The sequence below is a fragment of the Equus asinus genome, chromosome 4, assembly GCF_041296235.1.
Source record: "Equus asinus isolate D_3611 breed Donkey chromosome 4, EquAss-T2T_v2, whole genome shotgun sequence".
Lineage (NCBI taxonomy): Eukaryota > Metazoa > Chordata > Mammalia > Perissodactyla > Equidae > Equus > Equus asinus.
The window spans coordinates 98,524,508-98,549,135 of NC_091793.1; the positions used below are offsets into that span (position 1 = coordinate 98,524,508).

A 24,628-nucleotide genomic window follows, 5' to 3' on the forward strand; every position below is an offset into this window, starting at 1 on the left:
AAACCAGAGAAATTCAATAAAACCAAAAGTTATTTATTTGAAGGAAATCAATAAAATTGATAAACCTCCAGCTAGACTGATCAAGACAAAAAGAAAGAAAATCCAAATTCACAATGTCAGGAATATAAGAGGGGACAGCACTACAAATCCTAGAGATATGAAAAAGATAATAAGGAAATATTATGAAAAACTTTATGATAATGACAATATCCAAAGCAGAGTTCAGTAAAAGCAAGTCCAAAGGAGCACGTTCACCTCAATCTGGTGCAGCAACTCTCAGTCCTTTTAAAGTGGCCCAGTTGTTTTAACAAAGTCAACTTTCTTCTCTGTGCAAAAAAGTAATGCCTTTTAATATACAATAGCTAACATAATACAGCTAGAGAACAGCTGTAGGAAAGAAAGATAAAAAAAAAAGGAGCGAGAGGGCTTGGCCCCGTGGCCGAGTGGTTAAGTTTGCGCGCTCCGCTGCAGGCGGTCCAGTGTTTCGTTGGTTCGAATCCTGGGCGCGGACATGGCACTGCTCATCAGACCACGCTGAGGCAGCGTCCCACATGCCACAACTAGAAGGACCCACAACAAAGAATATACAACTATGTACTGGGGGGCTTTGGGGAGAAAAAGGAAAAAAATAAAATCTTAAAAAAAAAAAAAAGGAGGGAGGTTCACTCAATTATGCATTTATTATCCTGTAAGGAATCCTCTGCTAATCATATAGTTAGTCTTTATTCAGTGTTTCAAATTTACAGTGTACTGTCTTTTTCCTGGAAATGCACACTTCAGATTGTAAGTGGAATCTGAGTGAGAACGCAGTCTCACTGTGGTTATTAGAGCAGGCAAATACTCACAAAGTAGGTCTTCACTCTTGAAGAGCAATAATGGGGACAAAGGAAAGGAAAAGACACACTTCTAGAAGAGTAGGCCAGGAAAATGTCATCAGATCAAATTGTGAGATGTGATGAGTTAATAGTCTTTAACATATTTTGGCTCTGTTTTAAAACAATCTGGTTCCTTAAAGCTGTGTTAATCTGGATTGCCACCCTCTGAGTTCTCTCTTGGATAAGCATGTATTTATGAAACTAAACATACTGCATTAAAATTATCATTGTCCAGATCCCGATGGATTAAATTATTTTCTAATCCTGTTTTTGACCACAGAGCATTTATTTCAGTCAATCACGGTGTTGAACAAAAAATTTACACGGGACTTAATCAACATAGAGAGATGTGGCATCTATCTCGGTCATTTTACCTTATCATGAGGTTAAGGATGATAAAATAGACCAGCAGAAAATGTATGTGTTTCACTTTCAAAATTAGAGCATCCTAATCATTTCAATGTGAAAAGTTTAATGGAAAAGTAGATTGATCTAATCTGGGGTGCTTAAGTCACTGGCAAATTTAAATTGTTTTAAAAAAATAATAAGCCAAGCTCTTGAGTCATGCTGAATGATTCACCCATGAATTCTTGAGGGGATTAATTTAAAACAGTTCTAAAGAAACAGTCTTCATGCACCTACTCTAAAAAGACAGAAAAGAACAACAGACAAGGGAAGTTATTCCAGAAGAGAAAAAGCGAAGAAACAGGACAGAGCAGAACCTGGTTAGTCTGGTTGGCCAATCAGAGCAGACGAATTCAAAAGCCACGTGATAAGGCAAGGGAGCGTCCCCTGAGGAACAGCAGAGTGTGGCTTCTATGGAAATAAAGTTTTCCTTGCCTATTTCACACTCCTACTCACCTCCTCCCTCTCTTTTACTTTTTACTGGATCCCTAAGTGAGAGGAGTAGTGATTTGTATTGTTCAGATTCCAGGGAACCAAGAGGCTCACACACTTTAGGGATCCAGCTTTGAAAGAACACGAAAGTCACAGGCTCACAGTCACGGTCTTGTCTTCTACTCTTTTCATAGCAGGTGTGGGAAGGGCAGGACTTGCTTCCTCATGCAAAAGAACCAGCCACCTTTCTCCACAGACTCTGTCTTTTCCTCACTTAACAGTCGGCCCTGAGATTATAGTCTGGAATTCTTATCACAAGGGCCATGCAGCCTGCACTAATGTGAGGTACTGGAGATGGAGGTCCTCTCCTCTGGATTCAACTGGCCAGGCATTGCACAGTCTTCCAAGGGTATCACAGTGTCAGGATCCAGGATTCCGATTTATCACAACCCCTCTTTCTTTATTCTGAGGCTATTTAATTGTTTATAAAAGTTTAGAAAAGGGGAGTATATAGAGTTCCACTATGCAATTTGGAGCCAAAGTACCAGGTAACAAGAAAAAGTTACTTTGCCTCCCTTTTTTAGGATATCCCCCTTAGTATAGGACAGAATAACCCCTCTTAGACTGGCGGTGAGGCACAGCGGAGCCAAAACAGTATTTAGGTATTCCCAGGTTCCTTCACAAAAGTAGCATTTCTCTACCACTTATGAACATATTCCAATATTATCCCAATTTCTTAAACAACGTTAAGGATAAACCTTGAGATTTTGACTATCGGCTTTGAAAAACTTAAAACAAAGAAGTCCAAAGCAATGGAAAATCCAGAAGAAGCCTCACAGATATAAATGATAAGGAATGATACATAGTACCCTCTTTGTGCTTGGAATTTTTCTCTTTTTTTCTGTTTAGTTCTGTTTTCAACTTACATTTGAAAATAAACTCATTTTTTATTTATTGAAATCAACTCTTTAGATACATGTGAACATACCTGTTTGAGCTTTTTAATGTTCTATGCGTACAATTGTTCATTTCTAGGACACTTTCCCCTACAAATCTCAAAATGAAGCCAACGATAATCATTTGGTAGCAGGTCCAGACCTAGCTCGAGCAGGCACTAAACAGCCTGTGGCTGATATTTACGTCTCCCTGCCCCTCTCCCAAAGGACTTGCCATCACTGTTGGGGCAACATGATCTCAAACCTGAAACTGTGTCAGATTATCAGGTCCTGGGGGGCTCACGGCCTCTCTAGCCCCAGCTCTATCCACTCTCCTCTCCTCTTCACCCTCTCTTATTTACAATAAGAGATGCAAGTACTGCCAAGAAAAATACAACAAACTGGATCTCAACTACCGCCTGGAAGCGTTTCTCCTAAAAGGGAAACATACGAATGTTTATTCAAAAGGAAAATACACTAAAAATGCATTTGAAAACAGCAATCACATTCAAAAGACAGTTAATTTGGGCAAAACCAACTGCTTTCACATAACAGTCATTTGCAGGGGGCCTAGAGATGTATTCTTATCTTTTGCACATATCCTTTCATGTTCAGATACTCATGTAAGATAGGAACGACTAGGGATCCCTCCCCGCTTACTCAGAGCAGTGGAGACAGCCAGCGCAGAGAGCTGGGAGTGCCCCATTCAGAGATGTATGTGGGGACAGCAGAGGAGCTGGAACAAAAGTTTTAACAGACGAGGACTAGAAAATAGGTCTATCCTTCTCTTTCTAACGCAATAACTAGGAATACACGTATCAGACGCAGTTCACCTCATCACAACATTTCTTTAATGTTGGGTTGCCAGATAAAAGTACAGAATGCCTAGTTAAATTAGAATTGAATGGCAACTAATTTTTAATGTATGTATGTCCCATGTCATATTTGTAACATGCTTAAACGCAAAAATGATTTGTTGTTTATCTGAAATTCAGTTCAACTGGGTGTTCTGTGATTTGCCAAATCTGTAACCCTATTTAATGTCTTTTAAAATTACCTGTAATTGTCCTTGGGTTTAGATTTGTTATCTTCGGGTCAGACTTACCCCCTGAACTCCAGACCCATAAAATCAATTGTTGACTTGACATCTCTGCTTTAGTGTCTAATCGGCATTTCAAACTCAACCTATCCAAAACTGAGCTCCAGCTAAATGCCACTGTCCCCTTCTCTCCCCAGATGCTCCCCCTGCAGTCTGCTTCATTCCACTCTTTGCCTGGGTTAACAATTTGGGGTCATCCTTTGCTCCTTTCTTTCTCTCACATCTCAAATCCTTTATTTTTGTATGACTGTAGCGAATGAGAAGAACTCTCTAGTTTACACTTCTATAAGTTTGAGGCTAGAAAATGGCTGAGGCAGTACAGTCAGTGAAGAAATATGCCCCCAAAGACTTGTGCACAGAGTTTCTCCTGGGCCAGAGAAGTCTCTTCCTTGGAACCAGGGAGCCTCTTGCCACATTTGTGTCAACCAACCAGTAAATAACTGTGCTTAAACAAGGACAAAGGGGCCACATCTTTTGCATTTATAAACGCAGTCAGCCCAAGGTTTTGACTTTCCCTTCCAGTACCACTTAACATTTATAGTGGGAACTGCTAACGGTTGTTAGGGGGTAAACTCTCACTACCTGACACCCCCACCTCCACCCTGGTTATTAAATGAAACAGTTATCTTTTCACTTTTAAAGTAACAGCATCTAGCTTTCCAGATTCTTAATAATGCCAAGACCAAGGAGTTCCGTGAAATTGGTAGAGAATGCACAATGTGTCAATCTATATAATATGCAAATCACAGTTTCAAATTTGAGAACTCCAGGACACTTCTGCCAATTCTTTGTTTAGTACACATGATAAATGTCAGGAGGTCATGTCAGGTCTTTCTTATCAAACATCAAGGAACCCAGAAACTAGATAATTACACAACTCAGAGCAGACTAATTTTTAGGCCACTCCAGACCAATATACATTTTCTCTAAATTGCCATCAGCGGTTACCCTCTGAGATTCTCATCAAGGAGCAATAGTTTCTACTCTGCTGTTAATGCATGCCGCGCCTAAGTAATAGGGATGCTGTTAAGAACAGCTAAAGCAAAAAGGGTGTATTGGTTTATCAATGTCTTCAGATATTTAAGGTTCTAGGCTTGGTGCTCAGCAGAGCCAAATTGGAATGTGATGTTTTCTGTCATACCGTTTTGCTATGTCATCATGTCAATAGCAACTTCTCATATAACATGTCAACAATGGTATGTACATTTTCAAAAATGGTCAACATGATTAACAAGGTGATTTTTAAAAGAGAGCAAGACAAAAATAATGTGGCTAACCACATGAGAAAAACAATTTAAAAGAGGAAATAAATTACCTTAAATCCCTCTGTCAAATAATCAAAGATTTATATAAAAATTAAGAATCAAAAATGTAGATAACAACAAACGTTTTTTCTGTGGGACAAAGAGAGGTAAAGTTTCTTAAAGAGATTTCAAAATGTTAGCATTTGACACAGAAAAGTTCATTATAAAAGTTCCATTTTAATAAGTACGTCTCTACTATATTGACACATCATCTCCATATCAGGCATTTTTCTTAGCCTTCAAATTTTGAGGAAACAATCAAATTTGAATGGATGATCTATTTTTTTTTCTTTTTTGCACATTTCAATGTCCAAATTTTCCATGTCTTTTTAAGAACATAGTGGGGCATGTTTACCTAAGTTGCTATGCCCAGGGTCTCTGAAATTTTCTAAAGATTCTGTCCTATAACAAAATATACCTTTCAAGCTAAACAAAAAATAATTGTCTATTTTTTAAAATGTCTGCAGCAAAGTTATTAGCTCCATAAAATCAAAGGGTTGTACAGACAGCCTGTAGAGAGAATTTCACAGGTGCCCAGTCAAAACTGTGATGTTTGGAAGACTTTTTGCGCGCGTGTGTAAATTCTATTAGATTATCACGAGCACTCTGAGTACTCCAAGTTAGTGGAGTTTCCACCCATTTTTTATAAAGACTTTCTGATAATCAGTTTTCTTCCCATTGATGGATTTCCTAACTCTGAAAGCAAACATTTCACCGTATCCCATCATCTTCCTGACAGTCTCTGGGTACCCGCTTTCCTAAGGGGCTGTGCCTTTTCAAAGATAACTGAAATGCTTTAATCCTCATATTGTACCAATTCATCACTTCCAATAATCAAATTTTCACTTGAATATTGTATTTAGCGATTCTCTCAGGCCATCTGAAACACTGAAATATGTACAGGCACAAATCATACTATTCAAAACATTCTCCTGCACACGTCACTAAGAGAAAAACTACCCACCCCGCGTATAGCTATTAATGTCAAACAGATTGTCATCCAAGAAAACAAAAATGCATCAAAATCAGCTTCGGACAAAGTACAGCTCTACGGAAAAACACCAGGTTTTTATGTGCAAATGTCTTAAATGTCTGTTTGAAATGTTTAAAGAACAAGTTAGCAAGGAAATCTGTTCCTGGTCTCCATAACCCAGGATAATGTAATAATGAAAATAATTCTAGAGTTAAAGGGTTTCTCAACATAGCATACTATGATTTTACCAAAGATGCATTTGCCCCAGTTTCTAGTGAACGTTAGAAAGAAATGGGTTTCTAGCTTGGGCCGAGGGCTCTATTTAGCCTTTCAAGGCACAGACCTGTTAGAAACGCTGGGACGCCTGCCAGAATTTTTTCAACTCTTAGTAAAGATCGTACCTCGAAAGCAATGTGCGTTGCACACGACATAGATTTAAGCTCCCACTCCCGCCTACAAAGCTTGGCACCAGTGGCTTTTGAGGTATCCCCCACCTCCCCAAATTCAGACTGATTCGTTACCACCGCCCCCCACCCTCCCACCACCGCCACGCCAGCATCCTTGTTCAGCTTCCGGAGCTCGGCACAGAGGGTCCCCGAAGCCCCTGCAGAGTAAACTCATGGTGCCACCCAATGCCCAGCCCTGCGCACACCTACAAACACGCTCTCCTACTCCCGCCGCGGCAAACTGCCCCCAATCTGTCACCCATCTCACTCATAATACTCATACCCCTTCATCTCTGTCGCTTTTTCCCTCCTCCTGGTGTCTTCGTCCCCAACACACCTGTCTACCCCTACAGCTGCCAGACTCAGGGGCCCACGCTGCGCCCTATCCCGCGCCCCCTCAATCCAACAGGCGCTTCCCACTCGGCCCCGCGGCGGAGCACCTTCTGCCCCTACCCCAGCGCCCACTGCAGAGCGCCCCCGACTCCCACCCTCCGGGCGCGGGGGAAGGGGCGCCCATCCTACCTGCCGAGAGCGCGGCGGCGGCGATCAGCAGGAGAGCCTGGCGGAGCGCGGCGTGCAGCGCTCGGGTCATGGCCACCAGGCGGCTGCCGGGGCTGCGAGGCCCCGGAGCGGAGCGACGGGGCCGGGACAGCGCGGGCCGCTTTGAAGTTCCCGGGGCGCGGGAGGCAAGCACAGCCCTGACACCTTTTTGAAGTGTGCGGTTGGCTCTAATCGGCGCGTGTGCCCCCCTCCTCTGTCTCCCCCATCCCACGCCCCCCGCGGCGGGCGGTGCGCGGCGCTCCTGCCACTGGCCCCAGCAGCCGCGCTGGGAGGGGGGCGGGGGCGGGGGCGACAGAGCCCGCCCCTGCCGCGCCTCCGCCCCCTGCGCCCTCTCACAGCCGCCCCGGGCCTGGCGCTGCCCGGCAGGCGGGCAAAGGCAGCCCGATGGCAAGGCAGTGAGATCACCTAGAGCTGGGGGGAAGGAACGGGGTGGGATGGCGCGGAACCCCAAGACTGGATACCGTGGGGGTGGGTTGGGACAGGAGGGAAAGCCCTGCTGAGACTTTAGGGAAACTTAAACCCTGCAGCAATTGCTTCTTGGTGGTCCGCTCTCTAGTCTCCTACGGAAGATCCAGCCGTCCAGATCGCTTGACATTCGTTTGTGGTCCAGTGCCCTAAAGATTTTCTAACTAGACTGAGCCATGAGACACCCCTGGTATTCCTCCCCGTGTCGTCCCACCACCACATCCTGGCTGTGCGTGCGTCTGTGGAAGGGCGCCCTCTCTGTCCAGCCTTGGAAATAACCAGCTGTCCGACCGAATCGGCTACCTAAAGCTTTGGTTTAACAAACTTCATTTCTTGTCTGATGCCTTCCAGCGACTCTCCACTCTATGAATGGCTACCAAGGCTAGACCACCTGCGCCAGGTGATGTGATCGTCTGCCATATGTAATCCAGGTTTGGAGGTAGAGGCCCCGACCTATGGAAGCTATCTCTGCAGCTACAATTTCAGCAATTGAAAAACTGGACGCGGGGGAGGGAGAGGGAGACAGTGGGGGAGGGGGGATTATATACACGGATTAAGGGGAGGTGAAGAATGATTTAAAGTAATATATTAGAAACTTGTTTGAGTATTGTTTAAGTCCCTGGAGGCTTATTATCAAATAGGTGTGCTTCCCAGGTGGATTATGATTGAAAATGTAAGGGCAACGTTACCAATGAATAGAAATTAGCCTAAATTCAATCCACGTATATAGCCTATACACCAAAGTGAATGGGATTCTTTTAACCTGCACAACACAAAAAGCCGAGAATCCAATACTGGTGTTATCGCTACTGTTATGGGCCTCCTTGAAAAGTGATTGTCATTTAAATTAATTGCTTTAGAGTAAGAGATATTACTTGCTTCACCCAGCTCAGCTCTAAATAAGGCGAATGTTCTTTCTGAGGTCTAGGAAAGACCTATGGTGGAATGGTGTATACAATTACCTTTACCATCAAAGGGCCACAGTATTGGAGGTAGGATGTTTGTTGGACTTTGATGCATGACTGTGACAGTCCTGAGGCTCTCAACCCATCACCACCACCTTGGATGAATCAAAACATTTCTAAGCATAAAAAGACTTTGTTCTCATTTTATTCTGGATCCAAGCAAACAACAAAAAAAAATGGAGATGTGGGACAAGCCTGAGCCCTTCCAGACACCCACAAAACAGATGCTTTTTTTAAAAAAAGGCAAGAAAATGCTAGGACACATTATATTTTGGCTGACTTGGCTTGCTTATTATTTGGTAACTGTACCTAGATTGTGATCTACCATTGGATCATGAGATTTGGTGCTGAAAGAGCAAAACTTAGTGTCCTCTGTGGGCCGCCTTCCTCAAAAATAAATGGACCGTCATCCCTCCCAATTTCTTAGAATCATGATCGGGGTTAAAAAAGGCAGTGAATGTGAACACACTGTCAAATCATAAGGCATTACACTCATGTCAGGTATGTACTCCCCACATATTTATTTTGTCTCTTGAATGCAGTAAGCAATGTCCCTGCAAGTTGGAAAGCTCTCATCTTCTAAAGAAAGCAAGGTTATTATCCTGAGAAGTCGGCTGTTGAATAACTTCAACATTCTAAACAAACTCAACCCTTTCCTCTTAGTCCAGCAGTGCATTGTCCGCTGTGGTATCTGCTATCCACATGGTATGGTATTTGCCAGTCACATATGGATAGTAAGCACTTGAAATGTGTCTAGTCCAAGTTGACATGCGCTGTAAGTACAAAATACACACTGGCTTTCAAAAACTTAGTACAAAATAAGAATGTGAAGTATATCATTAATAATTTTTATATTGCTTACATTTTGAAATAATATTTTGGACATACTGGGTTAAATGAAATATATTACTAAAATTAATTTCACCTATTTCTTTTTGCTTTTTAATAAGACTACTAGAAAATTCTGAATTACATATGTGGCTCGCATTATTTCTTTATTGGACGGTGCAGTCCTCATCAGATGGCAGAGATCATTACCTTTGCCGTAAGTACAGTATAAAAAAACCAAGAGTTATTAGGTGCCGTGCCAATCAACATATGACCAGCCAATGAAGGAAGCAGGATGTTTTGAGTTCTTAGTGCAAAGTTCTGTAACGCAACAAAAAAAGGTTAATATGTAAAAAAATCTAAGTACTTAATCTGTAGGATTCTTTTAAACTACATCTTCAAATACTATTTCCCTCTGTCCTCTTATGCATGTTCTTCTTCCAATATCAATACTATGGAAGCTTTGAAGTTAACCACTCTCAATGTATTGAATCCCAATAGCGGGCAAAGTATATTCTTAGGCAACTTTAAATATTTCTTATATGCTTGAGTCCTTAATGCCATCTTCATAACAACCAAGAAAAGACCTTCATCCTTATGTGTCCCAAATTTTACTTAGGAATATTCTTTATTTATACACACACGCAAACACTCCTATGGAAATTAATCCAGTCTTAATCCAATATCTTTTTTTAAAAAAGATTTTTTGTTTTTTTCCTTTTTCTCCCCAAAGCACCCCAGTACATAGTTGTATATTCCTCCTTGTGGGTCCTTCTAGTTGTGGCATATGGGACGCTGCCTCAGCGTGGTTTGATGAGCAGTGCCATGTCCGCGCCCAGGATTTGAACCAGCGAAACACTGGGCCGCCTGCAGCAGAGCGCGTGAACTTAACCACTCGGCCATGGGGCCAGTCCCTCAATATCTTTTTAAATGAACTATTATTAAGAAAATACTCTTTGGAGCATACTAAGTGACTCCTGTTATTTAATATAAGCAATACAAATGCATTGTTCAAGATGTGATATAATACATCTTTCATGTTTCTGTTCATAACAGAAAAAAGATTTACATGAGAGTTTTTTTAAATTTCATTGGAAAGAAATTTACGTGCAAATGTTTTTCTCAAGATTTAACCTTCCCCCCACCCTTAATCATCTATTTGTACATATTCGTTACCATAGCAACGTTACATCATGACTCCTGGATTCTCATAATGAAAACAAAACAAAAACAACAAATAACTGAGGAGTTCATCAGCAAAACAGATTTTGGGTAAGAAAATCTTGCATAACTAAGGGAAGCAGATATTGGGACTTTAAACTGTAAAAATTTGATACAATTTCAGAATAACATTCCAAATTAATAAGGCAAATAAATGTGTGTAATAAGTGAACTTTCAAAATGACTGTTTGTTGAACTTTAAAAATGACTGGGATTTTTTTATCATATGGGTTTCTTTTATTATTATCCTTTCCAGAATCTGCCATGCCATGCATCTTAATTTCTTGTTTCATCTTGGAACGTGAACTTATCATGGAATGAGCATATGGTGAGGAGGCATACTATGATAATTTGCTGTATACTATCAAGGTCTAATCTTTTCTCATTTTACTGAATTTTTCCTTCCCTAAACTCACATCCCCCCTAAAGAATCACTCGTCTCCACTCATCTCATCTCTTAATCCCAGAAATCTTTGCATTGGGGACTCTCAGTTTCACTTGTTGAATATCATGTTGAAATGATAATATTTTGAATATATTAGGTTAAATGAAATAAATTATTAAAATTAATTTCACTGCATGAACCATCTGGGTGGCATAGTGGTTAAGTTTACATGCTCCACTTCAGCAGCCCTGCGGGTTCGGATCCCAGGAATGGACCTACACACCACTCATCAAGGCATGCTGTGGCAGCATCCCACATAACAAAACAGAGGAAGATTGGCACAGATGTTAGCTCAGGGACAATCTTCCTCATCAAAAAAAAATTAATTTCATTTTTTTAATGTAGCTATTAGAAAACTTAGAATTATTATGTGACTCTCATTATTATTTTTGTTGGACAGTGCTCATCTCATGAATCCTCACTGAATGTCAAGGATTTTTCCTGTGCTTGAAATGGTAGGAGAAGCAAGACTTTTACTCCTTTTGTCTCTTCAATAGCAACCCATATTCAGTCAATAATAAGGTCACATTTATTTTTCTTTCATGTTGTCCATTGTCATTCACACTGTTATTTCCATAGTCCAAGCCCCAAGTAACAACATACTGAGTTGTTGTAATTACCAGCTAAATCATCTCCACAGCTTCATGTTATCCCCATCATAATGTAACCTCAAGGCTGCCATCAGAACAACTTTCTATTAACATGACTCTGATTATGTTCTCCCCTGCCCTCAAATCTTTAATGATCACCCTTGCCTATAGAATTAAGGCTAAATTCTCTAGCATACTGGTTCTCAAACTTTTTTATATCATGACCCCTTTACATTTCAGAAATTCCAAGGACCCCAGAAAGCTTATGTTGAGTTATATCTATCAACATTTACAATGTTAGAAATTTACATTGATAAATTCTTAAAACAAAGGAATACAAAAGCACAAATTCCATTAGCCTTCTAAGAGATGACCTCATTACACACCATGTAGCCTCTGAAAAGTTCCATTGTCTCTTTGTGCCAGAATGAGAGTGGAAAAGACAAATTACATTTTAGTATTACCTACAGAGGTAGTTTTCACCTCGTAGACCCCCAGAAGGTCTTGAGAACACACAGGGGGCCCTGAAGCACACCTTTAGAACTACTACACTAGCTCATTTCTCTACATTCTCCCTAGGTGACCTCATCCCTTCCCATGACTTCAGTGTTTATTTCTGTGTTATGTGCTCAAGACCCCCAAATCTCCATCACTAGCCTTGATCTTACTCCCAAACTCTGGATTTGTATGTCCTACTGTCATTTCTCTCTATACAACCCAAAAGTGGTCGAAACCAATTTGTACAACAGAAGCTGCTCCTCAAACCTGTTCCTCCTCCTGTCCTACTTCTCAGTAATTGTCACCACTCAAGCCAGATACTTTGGATTTTTTCTTTATCTCTTCCCTCTGTCTCATCGTTTACCTCCAATAAATCAGCAGTTTCTATTGATTCTAACTTTTATAAAAATCTCTCAAGTTTTTTCACTTCTTTCCACCTCTCTGGCACTATCCTATGTCAGATTATCATCTTCTGTTACTTGAAATGTCAAAAAAGCCTCCTAACTGGTGTCCCTTCCTTGAGGTTCACTCTTCTGCAATCTATTCCTGCCAACCCTTCAGCCAGAGGAACCTTTTTATAGCACTAATATGAGCATATCACTGAGAGCTATCTAAGACATATGGCCAGTTCTAACACTAGCAGGTCTAACATTGGCATCTGAAATCAGCTTGGCACATAGTAAGCACTCAATAAATACTTGTTGAATGAGTGAGTAAATGACATTTAAGATCCTCAACCTGATTTTCCCAAGTGTATCTCCATCTTTCCCTCTGCTCCCCACACATCAACGCTGTGTTGAATAAATAAATTAGCTCAACAACAGCAGCATTTTTATAACTAGGTGTTCACGTCCTTTGTATTCACATTGTCCAACCACAGATGGTAGTTTGGGTAAAGTATAGCTAATGAGCGTGAACGCTAAAACTGAGAATGAGTAAACCTTAAAAGTGACCAAAGAATGTTCGTTACGGAATTTTCTGACTTGGGGGCTAAGCCATCTCTGTAAAAAGAAACTTGAGCTCTATATCAGTCAAGGTTTTTAATCGCAAAGAAAATAAATTTACCTTAATAAGTGTAAGTGGGAATTAAATTTATTAAAGAATGCTAAATAGCTTATAGCTTCTCCAGAAAAGCCCGTGAACCAGGCTTGGGAGTTACACAGCCGGGGACAGCATGCCACATGCTACTACAGACCTCAGAGATGCTGTGCCCCATCCTTCCACTGGGCACAGACAGTGCATCTTGCACCATCAACACCCTGAGGCTGGACAGTGGATGATTCTTCTAGAACCTCTCCAACTGCTGCATCTGAACACCAGCTGTGGCTTTCTGCACTCTAACTGTAGCTTCAAGGTGGCTTGGGAACGGAGCAGCAGGCTTTTATAAAGAGAAGTAAGGATTCACAAGGTGGGGAATTCCCTCCAAATAGGATGAATGTTCAAAAGTGCTACTGGTCCAAAAGGAATGACAAACTGGGATCCAGAAGCCCAGGATTCTAATCTCACTTTTCCAGAATTTGGGCAAATTACCTAATCTTTTCAAAGTTACAGTTAGAAATTGAGGCTTCAGACCTCCCATCAGCCTTATTTAGCCACAACTTTACCACATTTTATATTCTTCACCTATAAAATGGAGAAATGTACCTCCAAGACTTATTTTGTGAATGGAATGCTTTTAGATTGTTATGAAAACGTGTTAATACTATTGTTATCACAAAATGGGCATGATACTATTTTCCCATGCACAAAACCTTTGATAATGAGATAAACATTACATGGAAGTCTTTTGAATTTTAAAAAAAGTTGGACAAATACAAGGAGTAGATTTTTTAATCACTTGTGTGAGAAATAAGAGTGTAGAATACTTGAATATAATTAAAATTTGCAAGGATTTAGTACTGCTGTTGGTGAAATTGTTTGGAAAATGTTTGATCTTTGTTTTCCTTTTCTGCCATGGTGATAAATGCAGTTTATGTGCAAATATTGGTGGCCATGAGTGACCTATTCCCAAATGAAAGGGGCCACATGATTGTCCTTGTTCCTTTCTATTTCCCTGTTTATTTGTCTGGCAGGGCCTTGGTTCTCCTTGTTTTTCAAAACAAAATGTAAAACATAAAATGTACAAAATAAAAAAGATTGCAAATGACAAAAGCCCTCAAAAATACTTAGCAAAAATAATCCTTTTCTATCTCCTCAGAGTAAGTCAGTTGTCCTTAAACTCAAAAGTCAGAGGTTCTTCTAGAACCTAACAGGGCAAGAAACTGAAGAGAACAATGATGGAAAGCACAACTGCCCAAGCTCCAGAGGTGCAAATTTAAGAGTGGTGAGAAGGTGAGATGCTGGGAGATCTCTATAAAATCCCAACTCAATCATTTCCTGTTGGATTGTCTGTGTGACCTATAGCTTTTACTATCCTGCCGCCAAGTGGGGTTCTTTTCTTGTGATAAGGGCCCCCGAATGTGTCTGTACTCTTAAAAGCTCACAGTAAGTCATTATCAACCCACTCATTTCCTTTGAGATGACTCCTAAATTCGAATTATTAACTATATAGCAAACCATAACATTTTGGAACAGGGAGTACATTATTTTCTTGGTTTCCCCTTCTTATTTATTGTGTGGAGATGTAAAATACAGTGGTACCTCTGTTTGTGAATTCTCTGGCAATCAGATTCTCCTTAAGAAACTCTGCTATGGCTGGGGGAAAAAAGTCACTGAATACTTGGTCCTTCATTGAAAACCTAGTTGTCTCATAGCTTGCCACTCCTCACACAGGGCAGAAGGAGTTGGAGCAGGACCTGTTGTCCCAATATCCAGTTGAAAGTACATATGCCTCATCTAAGAGAAAAGGCAAAGTAACCCCACATGGTCTTTGATATTTCTAAGCTGTCTTCTTTCCCACCCTTTTGCTCCCTCTGTCCTACACAAAGGGCTCCTAGTCTCTGACCCATCCCTCCCATTCAAACAAGAAAGGTTATGAAATCCTATGCTTATTGGTTGATAAATTATATTTCAGAATGAACAAAATTCTCTCAGGCTACTACTATACCCGGGTATTTGTATATTGTGCCTTTAAGCCTTTTTTGGAAGAAAAATTTTTTTCTTAAATGACTTTCAGATAACAGCAACATGATCAGGGAGAAATCTGAGGACTATGGAGAAACTTGAAATCTTATGTAAAGAAGACACTAAAGATATTCCTCTAAGGAGACCAGAGTCTGGCTTAATAAATCAAGTCTAATATTTTCTGAGGTTTCAATGGAGAAATATTGTCGTGTGGGGAAGAGGTGGATGGATAGACTTTTCAATAATCAATTCTGCTATTAACACATGGGCCCAGAGAGTTGGCACACAGGGACACAAGTAGAAAATGTTCACCCTGTAATACTCCAGCTCAAATGTAGAACACAACTGTTCTCTAAATTCCTAGTACTAGAATTGACACGGGGCGAAGCGTTTAAACAAACTCCACTTAAAGCCCAGATAGAACGAAAAGGGAAACAAAACCAGATAGGAACATACAACCAGGCAGCACAGTTCATAAAATATCATTTGCTCGTGTTTTGTCTTGTGGTCTCCTAAAGGCATTTCCACCCAGCTCCAGGCTCATTTCCCTGTGGCCCATTCAGCAAAGGTCATCCTTTACAAGGGGGAGGCTGACCCCAAAGAGCAACAAACATTCCCTCTTGCCTTTTTAAAGCCTAACTTCTACATGTTCATTCTCAAGAATGAACACCTCTTCACCACACTGACTCCAAGAATATCCGACTCTTGCAAGGAAGACCCCTCACTCTCCTCCCACCCATGTCGGTGTGGCCTTGCACGTCACAGGAGAACCATGTCAGAATCCAGAGCAAAGAAACACCAAAGGAGACACACACATGCACACACACACACCGTGGCAAGGGACCCAATTCACTGCAATGCCAGATTTCTCTCTTTGTGGATGCTTGATAGTCAAGTCCGCACTCAAAGGCACCAAAGAGGAGTTTGCCTGAGGAGATTGGCCTATCCATTACCCTGCTGCAGCTATCTCTTAAAAGACCAAGCCCAGAAAATGAGAGAGAGGCAGAGAAGTGAACAACATGTTGTCATCTGCTTCTTCAAGAGTCCTGGAACATGTCGTGCTATAGTACAGACACATCTAACAAGCTCTTATGTCCTTAGGATAAATGAAATGGAGAACAAGGGTTTTTTAATACTCTTTCATAAACTTTGAAGGTCGAAGTACCCAATAACACATAGCATAGGAGCAGATAGAAAACTTGCTATTTTCTATCTTGATTTGATTAAGACTGCTTCCACAAACCCCCAAAGTTTCACTTAAGCTTTAAGTTTTCTGTGCTATTAATACATCTTTAGTGTTTATATCAAAACACTACTGCTAATTGCTGTCTTTTCTTCATTCATCCCATAAGTGGAGTGACCATTACGTGATAGAAATGGCTTCTTGACACTTGAGTCAAACAGACCTAGATCCCAGCATGTCCTTTTGTTAATAAAAATCTAACTAAATCAACATAATTACTCAGAAATATTTATTTAATGCCTACAACTTGGAAGGTATTATTCCGTAGTCCTATAATACACAAGAAGATAAATTTGGTCCTGTTGTTTCAAAAAAATGGACTTATTTTGTTGAGACATTTGAGTTATTGTCATCTCTGCCATTTGATAACTGTGTAACTATGGTCAAGTTAGTCCTTGGGTCTCCATTTCCTTTCTCATGAATTCTCACCGGGAAATTCTGAGACTTACACTAGAATTAGTAACATGATGTTTTAAAGCCCTTTTACATTGTAAGCACTCGATAAATGTAAAGACCCATCCTCTTCTTTCCTAGTTTTTGCCAAAAATTGTGTTTAGAATTGTCTTCTCCCAAAATGACATAGAAATAGTTAGTAACATTAATTTTTAATAATTTCCACGAGGTAAAATCATGTAACTGATTGGCATCTTACACCTAACTCAGGCAGCTGGCACACCACTTGTCACTTAATCCATTCAATTCCTACTTTGTGCCGTGCACTGTGCCATATACTGAGTATGTAGTGTGAAAAGAGAAATGTCATCCACTTGTCATGAAATTTATGTCAAACAAAAAGATGTTAAACATCTACTTATATAATTAATTAAATTTGATCAGTATTTGAAAGGGCACATATAGGATACTATAAAAATTATAATAGGTTGAATCGGTCAGAGGTAACAGGGAAAGTGTCTGTTAGGAAGTGTGTTGAGCAGAGCTTGAAAGTAGAACAGAAAGTAGTTAGGTGTTGTGTGTGAGTGTTTGTGTGTTTGAAGGACTCAACGCAAGAAAGCACTTGGTTTTAGAGGAACCTGAATAACGCCAGTGTGGAAAGTGCTAGAGATGAGTCTGAAAAAATATTCAGCTCAGGGGGGTACCTTTTAGGCCACGTTAAGGATTTAGGTCTTAATTTTTAAAGTAATGGGAAGTCACTGAAAAATTTAAATAAAATCAGATCGTAACGTTAAAATATCACTGTAGCTTCTAATGTGGAGAATGGGCTGTGCCTAGGCAAGAGTGAAATCTAGGTCACTAGCTGGGAGGATTATTAAGTCATCTGGGTGAAAAAAGATTTCTGGCAGGAACCAGTTTTGGCAGGGACGATAGAAGGGAATTGTACTGAGGGAGGAGGAGACGGGAAAGGAGAGGAATGACTCAAGGTAACCCTCAGGGTTCTGATGTCTGCACTGGGTGGGCAGAGATGCTGTGCACTCAGAGAGCAAACACTGAGAAGAGTCAGGTTGGATGTGTATGAATTCCACTTAGATGTTGAGTTCCAAATGACTGTGAGACACCCAACTAGAGCTGAGGAGCCAGTAGTTAGATATATAGGTTTAGGACTTACAAGATTAGTTTTGGCTAGAAGCAAAAATTTGAGAGTTCTCTTGGTATGCAGGGGGTAACTGAAACCAAGGCTGTGGATAAGATTTTCCGGATACATGTTTTCAGACCAGACAGTCACTGAAGCTGTCTTAAGCTTTTTCCTGATTTTTTTATAGTCTCCTAGCAAAGCTCACAACTGGTTCAATCCAACTTAAAATGTTTTCAAGAGTCATATTCTGTAAGGTAAGGCTTTGAATTTTAACCAGTTACTGATTGTAACTACTTGAGAAAATCCAAAGTTTTTTCCTGAGAAAAATGTTGACGCTACGCCTAAATACCACTACATTGCCCAACCCCTGTGCTGGCGTGTTGATCTTTTGATCATATACTCAAGTGTACACAAGTGAAAGAGAACTTTGCCCCTTCAAATCCAAGGTTTAAACCATATGGCTCTCATTTGATTCACAACACAATATAGCTGCATAACAGCTATTTCTCAGAAAATCCGATCATGAATGAAAAAAATCCATTTTTGCCTGAGATGAGTATTTACAGGGGGGAAGGGAAGCAGGATGCAGTCCTCTGCTAAGTCAATAGAAAGAAAAATGTCACTGGAGGTGATTGTATTATTTCAGTCTGCTGTATAACCCTAACTGGGGATCATTTCCTTGTATCTTTGAAGGTTAAGGTATCAAAAGAACAAATTTCTACAGGATTTTAAAGCTCTGCCTCCTTCTTAGGCATGGAGCTGCAGAAAAAGAAGAAGGTTTGAAAAAGCTAAATTTTTAGTTTACATTCTTCTGTGTTCCATAAAGAATCTGAGATGCCTTACAAGAATACATGGAATGAAATATACATATTCAAAACAAGAAAAAATACAAACTGGAGTAGATGGCTATGACTGAGGGAAAGGTCAAATGCAAATATAGGCCAAAGACCTCTAGACAAGTACCAAAGCCGGATTGCGACTTTGAGTCTGAAATTTTGACTTCTAAGTAAAGGGGTACACCATTACATTCTTTAAAGAAAGATGTTTTTTCTTTCCTCCAAAGGTAATTTATTGCTTGGGGTTTGTTTAGAAGACGTTGAAGGATATATTTAAAAATACACTCAAAAATATCCCTAATGTAAATGTGGTAGTAGATTTTATATAGCTATTTCTGGCAGTAGTCTTCATTCAAGACATAATTCCAAAAACAGCTCAATAGGAGCAATTTTGTGAGGTGAGAGAAGTGGAGGGAAGATGATCAATGTGGCCCAAACACGTGGCTCTGTGATGACCTAACTTAATCCGTAGCTAAAAATCTGGCATCACTAGATGACGGACTCTCCACTACTGTAGATGAAATATCCCAAAGGAATCTGATTAAAGCTCTGGATCTCCAGAAAAACAAACATAGCATAGATACACACACACACCCCCACCCACCCACACACACACACACAAACAACGTAGCATATAAATTCAGCAGGCTCACTAATCTTTTAGAGCCCAGCTTGGAATATGGGATCTTAAGTGCCTATAAAAAATTAAATTAAAAAAATTAGAGGTAGTATAAAGGAGTGTTTAAAAGTATATGCTCTGTGGGCCGGCCCCATGGCTGAGTGCTTAAGTTGGTGCGCTCCGGTTTGCGGCCCAGGGTTTCCCTGGTTCGGATCCTTAGTGTGGACATGGCACAGCTCATCAGGCCATGCTGAGGCAGCGTCCCACACAGCACAACCAGAGGCACTCACAACTAGAATATACAGCTATGTACTGGGGGGCTTTGGGGAGAAGAAGAAGAAGAAGAAGAAGAAAAGATGGACAACAGCTGTTAGCTCAGGTGCCAGTCTTTAAAAAAAAAAGAGTATATGCTCTGGCCTCAGACAGACCTCAGTCTGAGTCCAGGCTCTGCCACTTGCCAGCTGTAGAGCTTCAAGCAAGCTACTTAACTTCCCTAAGCCTCAGTTTTCTCATCTGTAAAATGGGGTCAATAATATTGTTTACTTCATTGCATCAAGAGGAGGATTAAATGAGATAATGTATATAAAGGGCTTAGCACAATGCCTTTAACATAGTAAAGGCTTAATTAATAGTAGCTATTAGTTATTATTAGCTTAATTAATTAATAACTAATTGGAGCTATTATTACTAGTCATGTTGTTTCCATTTCCCTGTATCACCAAGAACATTAGCAAAGTGGTGATCGATCCACAAAACACTATGCTTCTATGTGCATTGCTCTAGGAAGGGTATATATAGTCTTTTTTCAGATTTTCAGTGAGGTCCACGAGTGAAAGATGTAAAGACCACTGCAAGAAAACAAACATAAATTAGCTCTGTTCTTTCTGAAGGTACTGACTCAGCCTCTGTTCCTCACTCTCCATTTTGACAGGGCGCTCAAGAGATCAGGGCACGTATTTATCTTATATGTTGTTTCTCTAAGAAACAATAGTGGCCTCATTTAGTGGTCACTAAATGTCACTAAGCTCTTATATTAATCTGATTCTGTTTCTGGACACTCCGTTGTTGACCTTAATGTGCCTGACCCACCTGATAGATCCTTGGATGGGTCAAAGATATATTAACACAACAAATGATAGAAAACCTCCCAGGTAGATTACTGAGCTATGCAAAATTACTTTAAAATCCCTCCCATAATGCTGGCAGTTATCACTGCTTCCCTGTTTGGGGCTACTTTCTCTTTTTCTGTTCCCTGAGTTATTTCACCCAGGCCTCTACTGTCCTTTTCTTGCCTAAACCAGATTCCCCATTTTTGTCCTTTTTAAAATTAGCATTTGCAATAAGAATATTCTTTTTTGTTGCCCAAACAACCAATGAGGGTAAATCTCCAAATCTTAACTCTTCTCCATGGTGTTTATTGCATCATATTCAAAGATTCTTTTTTGGTTGTTGCTAGACATGAGACATGGCTTGTTTTATTCTTTTCCCGATTCAGAACCATTCTGGACACTTGAAAGAGTCTCCTTCCACACAACCAAGAATTTATTGAAACGGCATGAAAATTTAAAAGCTTTAGGAATTGGAAAACTTCCAAAAGTCTTGCAAAATTAGGGTTGAAGATGAGACCTGTGGACCTAGGGGTCAATGAGCTTTGCTTTCTGAAGCTGTGCCATGCTAATGTGTTTATCATTTACATGACTCAAATAAAAACCATGTCCAGCTCACACCATTGCTATTTTCTCTTTGATTTGGTATCATGAATTTTGTTTTTAACGTTCAATGCTTACATTACAGCCATGAATTTCTTAGCTCAAATAATTACTTAATATTTGGACTGCAAACAAATCAGGCCCCTTATGAGTGTTATGATAAAGAATAGACTGACTAACCAGGAGGGATCCGGTTAATGTCATCAGAAACAATGAAAGAATTTTATAAAATCGTGTATTTTTGAGCCAGTGAAGCTTTTCATTCAATAGAGCTAGGTGGAACTTGGAAAACTGGTAAGGATTCAATTAATGGTATCTATTGTTAATTTTTAGCTATGCTGCTTCAGTTTTTCTAATAGGACCAAGAACATTGGAGAAGAGGTTATTAATATTCAAAACATTGAGTGAATATGCAAATGTGCATCTCTCTGGGAATCGTTCCATAACCTTGTTCAAATTCTCAATGAAGCCCTTGAACTGAGAAAGTTAAAAACCACTGGATAGAGGCAAACACAAGTTGGTTTGTTCCATCTTTTTAATGAAGATTTCTACTCACACCTGACCACACTTTAATCACCCCTTAAGAATACCAATGTACTCAGGGCAGGCGTGTTTGTTTTATATATTGTTACTCTGAACTCTATAGGTCACAAAATGTCTCTAGGCTTTTTTATTGTTCAAATTACAAATACCTTGGACCATTCTATTGTTCACACTAATGCACTTCAGCTACCGCATAGCCCCTTGGAATTTCTAAAACCCGTGTGATTCAGACTCACAGCCTGGTTTGGGAACAACTAGTATTTACTGAACCTCTTGGTGTAATGCTAATCTTATTTATTAACTAAAACCTCTTTATTAACTAGCATGGCCTGAAATAATAGAAGTTTTTCTAAATATATCTTATAAATGCATAAATGCAAGAGCAGTCGTTCAATAGAATGCATCTTACTATCACAACTAAATTCATAACAGTTATTGCTTTTGTGCATCTTTTATTGTCCAAGCTGTTTATGAACGTGAATGCCTGATCATTAGGAATGCCGTCCTTGGCGTGAAACAACACTGATCATCCTAGCACTAGGATCTGTTCTTTGAACTGATTTCTAGATGTGACATAACATACACTACACACTGTCGGTTACTTTCCCATCACTCATTCCCCCTTCTTTCTGATTTGTTGATTACAATGTGTCCAGCCCCATAGGATGAATTGTAATTGGTCCCAGTCACTCCCCATTATTCACCTAGTGGTGGGCATATAACACAGTTCTTATTCATTAACAAGGAAACTGGAGGTGGGCAGTCTCAGTGTTGGTTTGGTTGATCACATTGTCATGAAGAACCAAGGTACCATGCCAATGTCAACTCTGTACAAATAGCATACATCCCTTTTTAAAAAGGATTTAGGTTCCTACCATACATTGATCTAAACCTGTAATTAAGCATTACTGTTTTCAGTAAAAACAGAATGATTTCTGTCAGCTTCAAGGCTAGAATTATCCAAAGATATTTGATCATATCCTTTAAAACTGATTAATTTAAAAAATAGTATATATTAAAAACTGATTTGTTTGATTATATGGTTAAATTAATTGATTTCCAGTGAGTATGGCTAACATGAAATGATACTAGAAGCCTTGAGAGAGGATATTGTAGGCAAGGCAAGGAAATGGATGCCAGAAATTACATCAAACAGAACATTCTGTGTAGTCATGCCCCACATAACGATGTTTTGGTCAACATAGATGATGTTTTGGACTGCACATATGACCATTGTCCCGTAAGATTAGTACCATGTAGCCTAGGTGTGTAGTAGGCTATACCATCCAGGTTTGTGTAAGTACACTCTATGATGTTCGCACAGTGACCAAATCACCTAATGATGCACTTCTCAGAATGTAGCCTTGTTGACGCGTGACAGAGCCAAAGAGATGCACAACTGGTTGCCATACTGTAATAGTGAAATATTCCTTATTTTCTTCAGATTAATGAGAATCCTGAACAACTCATTTAAAAACAAGAACTTCAACATACGAAATGCCACAAGGTTTAGAAGAATAATTTATTCACACTATTCACAATGACTATGGCTCAAATAATTGTCATGATTTTAGTAAGGACTCGCAAGTACTCACCATTTTATAAGCACAGTGTCATTGAGAGGACACAGCCAGACATGTTTCCCATCAATTCACCATGGATGATTTTTTTAAACGATTGTAAGCAAACTTGGTTCAAAATGTATTCAGTGGCTTTTATAAATGCTTTACATAATATATTACATGCAAGAAAAGGAATTTGTCTATTCATTTAGTTCAAATTTTTTTGCTGTTCTCATTTTGTTTTGTTTTTGCTAGAGAACACTTTCCCTTCACCTAGCACTTACTTTTAAAGGCTTTAGCAAAACAATCCTCATCTGAGAAAACAGTAGTCTTAGGTATTTGGGGTCTAGGCCAATGTGACAACTAGGAAACATCTAGTCTGCCATAGAAGAGGATCAACTAAGCTGTCGAAGTAACTGGAATGGAAGTCAGAAAACTTGGGCTCTTGTTCTGGCTGTTTCACTAACTACTATGTATTTCAAGGGCAAACTACTTAACCTGTTATGATAACCACCATTTATTTAGTGCTTGTAACATGGTAGGAATGTTACCAAGTGTTAAAAAGAGGTTTTCTCATTGAACCAACATATTATCCCTATTAAGGACCTAATGTTATTGGCATCATTCTCACATCAGAAAACTGAAGCTTAGAATTTACATCTAAGTTCGCATAGCTAGGAAGTGGTGGAGACAGGATTTGAACCCAGGCAGTCTGAATCCAGAAACCAATCTTAACCCATAATCTTCCCTCCTCTCTCAACCTCATTTTCTTCTTGTATACAATTATAAGGGAAATATATTAATAAGATAATTTGTAAGGAGCTTTTATGCTTTAATATCTTTTTAACGTCTTTGTTTCCAGGCACCTTGCCCTTAAGCAAGATGTAATTCAGCAAGAAAGATAAGTCTTCATTACAAACATATATACTACAAGTTTATAAATAATAAACATAGCAAAGTTCAATTTAATAAATATTAATTCATCACTGCAGATGTCCTAGATGTAGTTTAGTTATATAATTGATAATACATTGTGCATTTATACATATATGAATAAAATATTCAAGAAGGGAAAGGTTCCAGTTTAGGGAGGAAATGGCAAGTATAATCCGATCATTTTAATAAAATGAAACAAATGCTATGATGGAGATATTCTTAGGACACTTACAAGGAAGCACAAGGCACTTAATCCATCCTGAAATGAAAAAGGAAGGGAGAAGAGGTCAGAAAAATCCTCCTCTGGAAGAAGATATCCAAGCTGAGCCCTAAACAGGAAGTAAGAGGCACCCAGAAAGGGAGGAGGTCGGGGATGGAAATGGCACAAATAAAGCTACGGAGCAGTGGAAGAGAATGATACGTTGGGAAGCAACAAATACTTTGATATTGCTGGAGCTGCACATATGAGGCAGAATAAAGTGGATGTTGAGACCAGAGAAGAGAGTGGGATCACTTTATGGAGGGATTTAAATATTATTTTTAG

The 24,628-nt window shown here is 39.7% G+C and overlaps 1 protein-coding gene and 1 long non-coding RNA gene across 5 annotated transcripts in view; one reads left to right on the forward strand and one right to left on the reverse strand.

Moving 5' to 3' along the window:
• The window catches only part of ACVR1C (activin A receptor type 1C), a 68,221-nt gene extending 60,766 nt beyond the window's left edge, over positions 1 to 7,455 (reverse strand). The window contains exon 1 of one of the 4 annotated variants that reach the window (XM_014858266.3): positions 6,992 to 7,455. In XM_014858266.3, coding sequence (XP_014713752.1) covers positions 6,992 to 7,061 — 70 coding nt within the window. In that variant the 5' untranslated portion in view covers positions 7,062 to 7,455. The remainder of the gene's footprint in view (positions 1 to 6,991) is intronic. The other 3 variants (XM_070507804.1, XM_070507805.1, XM_070507807.1) reach the window with 3 other exon arrangements.
• Positions 7,392 to 13,851, forward strand: LOC139045110 (uncharacterized). Its single transcript, XR_011502822.1, has 5 exons — positions 7,392 to 7,934; positions 9,411 to 9,505; positions 10,470 to 10,560; positions 10,766 to 10,837; positions 11,355 to 13,851. It is a non-coding gene; the product is annotated as an uncharacterized lncRNA (long non-coding RNA).
• Positions 13,852 to 24,628: the final 10,777 nt, after the last annotated feature.